Raw genomic sequence first — 7,500 nt, 5'->3', positions numbered from 1 at the left:
AGATTTAGACACCGAAATAATCAAGAAAAATGGATTCAAGCATTTACTCCGCATTATTGTCTTACTTTACATCGAGAAATGTCATTGCCTGTCTCTCCCTAGGCCGAGCACGATGGAGAGGGTTCTTGGATGCTGACAATAAGTTTATATGGTCAGTCTCAAGGGTATCTTCACTGTCCCTTGTCTCTGCCATTAAAGAACGACCTTTCAACACGAGCAGATTTGTACAAAAAAAAAAAAAAAAAAAAAAAAAAAAAATCAGCGCTCGTTACGAATCCTGTCATCACCCAATAGGATTTTCCTCAAGTGACTTTGCAGTTTTAGTAAAAGTATAGATAAGGATGGGACAAAATTACGATCAGAAAATATAATTTGTTTTTCTGCGATAAATAATGTGTTTTCACTGAATTTTACGTTTATTGCAACAGTAAATAAGCAGAAATCCCATGAGATCCCGGTTCTTCCGTACAGTCACGGGTGGGAACCTTTGGTTCAGTCGGAGAACAACTGGAAAACCTGTGTTTATTTGTGACTGATATAAAGATAAAATTAATTGAATATAAAATGGTAACTATGGAAATTTTTTTTTTTTTTTGTTTTTTTTTTTTTACCATATTGAAAGCAGTATCAGACTTACTTCATTCAAGGTTCATTAATTAAGGATATATTTTTTTGAAACTTCAAATGAATTTTGATCCATCGTGGCTTGCTTCACTCGCAAAAAAAAAAAAAAAAAAAAAAGGAAAAGAAAAATATCACAGCTCCTATGTACAGGCAAGTGGTACATGCAGAGCTGTGCATGCCCTCCCCGTTTGTTATCATTTCTCTGTTCTTTATTTTGAGGGTATTTTTTTTAAAAGAATTCTTACGGTTTTTGCTCCGCCGTGGGTCGCTTCGCTCGCAAAAATGAAAAACATCACTGTACCACTTGACAGAACATAGGAATCTTCTGGCAAGTGGTACATGCTGAGCTGCGCACGCCACCCCATTGTTTACTATTTCTATGGACATTACTCCGGGGATATTTTTAAAAACTAATGTTTTCACTTCCCCAGTCAGACCCTTACTTTATGATTGGGACGTCGAAGGTTGAGGATCACCCGGATCTTCTGGCAATTGTTGTAGTATAGGAGGTGACGGAAAAAGTGACGCAATGCAATGGAATGAAGGGAACCATTTGAAGTAAGTTGGCAGTGGATAAGGCACAAACAGGAGGGTTAACGGGTTCAAATTTGTAAAAATAGGATACACACACACACACACATATATATATATATATATATATATATATAGTGGGTTACAATAAGTAAAACAATAAACAGTGAATTACTGGGTTCAAGTGAGGGAAAGAACAGATATTATTTTATGATATTACATTGAAATGTTATAATAACGGAGAAAACGACTGAACCAGTATTGGGTAACGAGTTTAAACTTAATAAAATGAGAAACATATGTATGTGGGTGTTGCATCAACTAATTCATATTACAGTATTAGAAGGTTAAGCTCTCGTAGAATACTAGAATATCGTGGGTAAAAAGATGTATTTTAGACCGTATTGGTAAAAGTAGGAAGGAAAAGGGACTATGAGGACAGGAATAACCCTATTGGTCAGAAGTTAGTTGGGGAGAGCTTCAAGCGCAAAAAGTTCTAAGCTGCATATCGCGCATGTACATACTCACAAATAGGAATAATGCCACGAAAGATGAAAATTGTTAATACGCACCAAGATATGCACATACGAACGAAAAGGAGCGAATACAACCCTTTTGCAGAATGTCGACAAACAAATTCAAAATATACCAGTAGTCTAGGAAACAGATAATTTGTGCAATTTTCCATGGATTTATTCTGAGTCACAAAAAATAATGTATAAAGTCGCAAAGGTTTGTTTTACCATTACTTATCGTTTCCTCGGTATATTTTCCTCACCCTCTTGGTGGTTCCCGTTGCCAGCGAATATATATATATATATATATATATATATATGTATATATATATATATATATATATATATCACCAGATTTTCTTTCCATTTAAAATAAGGGTTTTAAGAAAACGGGAGAATTTTTTTTAAAGAGATGACCTTTCTTTTATCAGCAAATGTTGTCCCGTCCTTAATAGTAATAAAACCACGCGGGTTAGCAGTGCACGCAACTACCAAGTCACTCCCGGTCGGAAATTTTTCGAAGCAGGCATCGTGTGAAGAGTCTCATTGATCTTTGTTGATTACTGAGATGGACGGACAAAACCGCGCGGCATCAATTCGCTCATATAGAGTGAACCTATGAGTCCGTATTTGGTTATGAGGGTCAGGCTATCTAGTATCAAATTAAAATCACGCAGTCTAAATATTCCATTCTTTCAGAAAAATACATGGTGGGCGGCACATTACCCTTGTATTTATTTACCTTCCATAATTGTATCATATTTTAAGGTTTCCGATTCAGTGCCGAAGTAGAAAGAGATAATCTCGTTCATAATTCTGGTGAATCAGGAACCAACTTTCCAAGATGACTCGGTATCCTCAGTCATGCCGTAATTGTGGGCATTTAAGGGTTCATAATCACCTGCCTTGGTAATCCTGTTTCATGTTTACAAGACAGAATGTTTTCCCTTTTTTTTCCCTTATTTTTTTTAAGGACATTGACAAAAACAATTTACATTTTTTAAATGAACAACGAATCTTATTCCCGACTCAAATCTATCGTAACAATTAGGGAATCGTTACTTATGAAGTAATTAAACAAAAATCAGAGAAAAAAAACAAAACAAAAACAATCGTAATCTACAACCCGTAAAATGAATCCTAACAAAAATTCATGATGAATGCAGACTCTAATCCAGTTAAACAAACGGAAAAAGGATTCTCCAAAAACGTCACTTTGTTTTATGGTCGTTTCTACTCAAAAACCGAAATCTTGCTGATGTCGTCACGAGTGAAATGCAAATAATTCCCATTTCACTGCAATTGAACCTTCCTCGTGCATTGTATAAATAGCTTGATTATCTGTTTAACTTATTTTTCTATATAACTAGGAATGCGTTCTCGGATATTATTCAGAATCGGGAATACAAAATACCTGTGTAATTATATTTGCAAGTTTTATTCTACTATGTCAAAAACAGCTTCTATTTCAACTTCTGTAATTTTTAGATTCTTCTCATGTGATTGTTATATATATACAGTATGTATGTATATATATATATATATATATATATATATATACACACTGTATATATATATATATATATATATATATATGTATATATATATATATATATATATATAAATATATATATATATATATATATATACATACAAAAATATATACAAAAATTTCAAAAGTTTCCCCAAGGCACGCTGTGAATAGTTTAGCAGAGATGGGGTCTCATGTCTAACTCCTTTCTCAATCAGAATTTTCCCACTACCTTTATGTAGTTTTAGGATTGCTGTACTTCCTTTATAGATATCTTTAAAATTTCTAACATATGATTTTTCTATTCCTTGTTTTTGAGCGGCTTTGGTTACTGCTGATATTATGACCGAATTAAAATCTTTTTTCGGAGTCTATAACTACCATACATAGTGATTTGTCATACTTTGTGGATTTTTCCATTAGCTTCTCTCTTGGTTGATTGAAGTCTAGCTGTTTTTCTATTTAGCCTAAAATGATCTTTGTAAAAATTTTATATGTAATAGAGAGCAAACTCATTGGGAGATAATTTTTCCGGTCTTTTGTGTTTTAATTTTTGGGAATTATCATAATGATAAAGTTTTTGCCAGATGTAGGTATTGAGTATTCTTACAGACATTTGGTGTAGAGTTCAGTTAGTTTTACTACTATGAAATCCCCTCCATCTATTATCAAATCATTAATTAGGCCATCTTCTTCTGCTGCTTTGGCTTTTTTCATACCTTTCAATGTTTCCTTTACCTTTCTTTATGTTACGTTTGTTACCGGCTCGGGTGTTTCATTATTTCTATTGGTGAAATTATTTATTATATCGCTAGTGTTTAGCATTATATAGAAAAAGTCTGCTATTTTTATCACTCCATCTCTATTTTGGACATTTCTAGTTTCATACTTTAAAGTAAACATCTGATGGCGGCCCGTTCCAAGTTTTCTTTTCATCAATTTGATGTTTCATCTTTTCTTTTGTGTTTCTTCAATTTTGGTCTGATTGTGTTTACTAATATCTTGGATTTTTAGTTTATTTTTTTTTAAAGTTTTGCTAATTCTATTCCATCTGTCATATTTCTTAATTAGTTTTTGCTTATAGTTTTCCTTGATCTTGTTTAGGAACTCTTTCACGTATCTCTTCTACTGATTCCCATATAAATTTTATTGAATTACTGTTCATTTCTTCTTCATTTTCTTCAGCTTCATCATGTAGATAGGAGTATCTATTTTGAAACTGCTAAACTAAACTCATCGGCGTTTTTTCTTATTACAGAGGTTTTTATTTTCTTTCTAAAAATTATTTTATTTTCTCTCCCTTTCTTTCGATCTAAACAAACTTTTCTTCTTACCATTTCATGATCGCGTGAACACTGTTACATCTTTAACTAAGTTCACTTTTTCACTGAGAACAGAATCTATTTCATTCTCTGTTTTTCCATTTGTGCTTCTCTGTTCCTTTCAGCAAATACTACAAGTATGTCTCCTTTGTCATTGCTTTTGCCTACTCCAAATTAAAATTTACCTACTGCTGATTCTCCTCTCTTCTTTTGACCTTAGTTACCGTTGTCTTGACCCAAAACAAATGTAAATTGAGCCTTGTGTTTGTTTTTTTTTTTTTTTTTTTTTTTTTTTTTTTTTTTTTTTTTTTTTTTTTACATAATAAGCTTTCATAATAAGCTTCTATTTCTTCATCTGTATGGGATGTTGTTCTTGCATAAGTTTGAATGATCTTCACTATACACATTTTTTTTTTTAGTTTGATAAATAATCCTACAATTATATAACTAGTACTATAAAACTTGTATTTTACCTGCATGATTTTTATTATTAAGAAAACAAACGTTATTTTCTTTGTTCCTTTCATATCCTTTGAAGCATATATATATATATATATATATACATATATATATATATATATATGTATACACACACACACTCATATATATATATATATATATATTAGTTTTTACAATTTACTTATATATATATATATATATATACATATATATATATATATATGTATACACACACACACTCATATATATATATATATATATATTAGTTTTTACAATTTACTTATATATATATATATACATATATATATATATATATATACATATATATATGTGTGTGTGTATATATATATATATATATATATACATTCATGCATACCTACATTCATACATACGTACATATATAAAGATACCATCTGCATCTTAATATTCAACAAGAAATTCGTGTATAAGTGGGTTCAGAATATTCTAGAAACTTCATCAAAAGAAAAGATATAGAAAGTTTTGATGAAGCTGCATTCACTAGGTTTGAAAGGGTTTCTCGCCTTAGTAATTACGTGGATTTTGCTAACTTTGCTTAATTGCACATCGTTAATTATACAAAAATTCTCAACAAACCTAGAGAGGAAAGATCATTTTTTCTATTTTATGATTTTTTCCTTTGAAGCTCATTTTCAATGGTATATCTTGGTTTCTTTGCATGTGTATTTCTTTTTATATTTGCTTTTATATTCTGCGTATATTTAATTTTAGTTTAAATGCGTTGTTATGTCTTTTGTATAAGTGTATTTGTATTAAATTTGTCTGTTATTTTGTATTGGTATTTGATGTTTTTTTTAAAGATTTTATTCATTTTGTGTGTGTTTCTTGGTGGCTGTAATCCATTTTTTGTGTGCGTGCATTTCATGTTGGTTTACATGTGTGGTGGTTTGGTTTTGTGTATCTGGATTTTCTATGTTGATGTGAGTATTTTTGATTATTCAAGTGCAAGGTTCAAGGAGATGTAGAAGTGATAAGATTCAAAATAGTCTGGTTTCATATGTACACATTCAACCCTTACATCACGCTAAGCCTTAGCGTGATGTAAGGGGTTCTTAACCGGGGGTATCCATACCCCTTGGGGGTATGGGACCCAAATGCTGGGGGTATGGGACCCAAATGCTGGGGGTATGGGACTCGATCTCTGGTAATCAGGTATCTTTTTAGTATCTCTCGTTATTTTCTTCTATTTTGTACTTATTATTGTTCACAGGTTATTTTTTGTAGTTATGCTTATGTTCTTATTCACTGTAGTTATGCCTGTATGTAGTTAAAATCTGACAATCTAAAATGAACGTAAAAATCTGCAGACCTAACGATTAATCTGTAGAGTTGGCAGCACTGACAGCACAGGCAGTGGGTGTTGTGGCCATCAGCTGAGCTCTGGCGGGACCACAAGCAGCATAACTGACCACAACACCGCTGTAGCGTAAGGTAGTAGGTTGTTGCTCCAGCTGCATTTTGTTTACATCACAAAATACATATACATGTAATTTTTTTTTTTCAATGGGGGGAGGGCCGGAACGAAAGTCGTTTTTAGAATACGATTAAATCAGTTTACGAGCTCGGTGTTGGAACGAATTAAACTCGTATTCCAAGCTTCCAATATATATATATATATATATATATATATATATATATATATATATATATATATATTCTTTATTATATTGTGTTTATTATGTTCATCTTATGTTTTTTATTGTATTGAGAGCAGTGGCTGTGTTTGACAGTTTTTCGTTTTCCTTTCACAGATTTTGTGTAAAATGTCGTCTGTCAAGAAAAGGAAGTGGAATGATTCATATGTTGGTTTTGGCTTCACCTGTCTGACAAAACGAGATGGAATAGCAAGACCCCAGTGCATGCTGTGCAATTTGGTAATGAGCAATGGAAATTTGAAGCCATCAGGACTGAAGGAACATTTTGAAAGCAAACACAAAGATCATGTTGGCACATCGATTGAGGCTTTTAAGTTGAAAAGAGTTTGTTATGATCAGAAAGCAACTCTTTCATCATATGGGTTTTCTGCTCCAAGAAAACCTCTTCTAGAAGCCTCCTACAAAGTTTTGTACATGATTGCCAGAGAAAAGAAGCCACACACAATTGGGGAGACCCTCGTGAAACACTGTGCGCTGGAGATGGCTAAAATCGTGCTGGGAGAGCATGCCGCGAAGAAATTGAGTCAGGTATCCGTGTCCAACGACACTGTGCACCAGAGAATTAAAGACATGAGTCAGGACATAATAACCCAAGTTGTCAGAAAGATAAAACAAAGTCCTGCGAAAATCAGCATGCAGATCGATGAATCAACTGACGTTTCAAACCACAGTCAATTGCTTGTATTTGTACGATATGTACATGAAGAGAACATCAAGGAAGAGTTTTCATTTTTGTGAACGACTCGAAAGCACAACCAAAGCAGTTGATGTATTCAAGCTGATCCAATCTTTCTTAGATCGTCATGAGCTGGCATGGGATTAGA

At 32.7% G+C, this 7,500-nt stretch overlaps 1 protein-coding gene across 1 annotated transcript in view; it reads left to right on the top strand.

The window, feature by feature from the left end:
* The first annotated feature begins 6,784 nt into the window (after nt 1–6,784).
* Nucleotides 6,785–7,500, top strand: part of LOC137622449 (protein FAM200C-like) — a 1,657-nt gene continuing 941 nt past the window's right edge. Inside the window, exon 1 of the mRNA XM_068353055.1 lies at nt 6,785–7,363. Coding sequence (XP_068209156.1) covers nt 6,785–7,363 — 579 coding nt within the window. The remainder of the gene's footprint in view (nt 7,364–7,500) is intronic.

The sequence above is a fragment of the Palaemon carinicauda genome, chromosome 29, assembly GCF_036898095.1.
Source record: "Palaemon carinicauda isolate YSFRI2023 chromosome 29, ASM3689809v2, whole genome shotgun sequence".
In the NCBI taxonomy this organism is placed as follows: Eukaryota; Metazoa; Arthropoda; class Malacostraca; order Decapoda; family Palaemonidae; genus Palaemon; species Palaemon carinicauda.
This window is presented reverse-complemented; position numbering and strand designations above follow the sequence as displayed.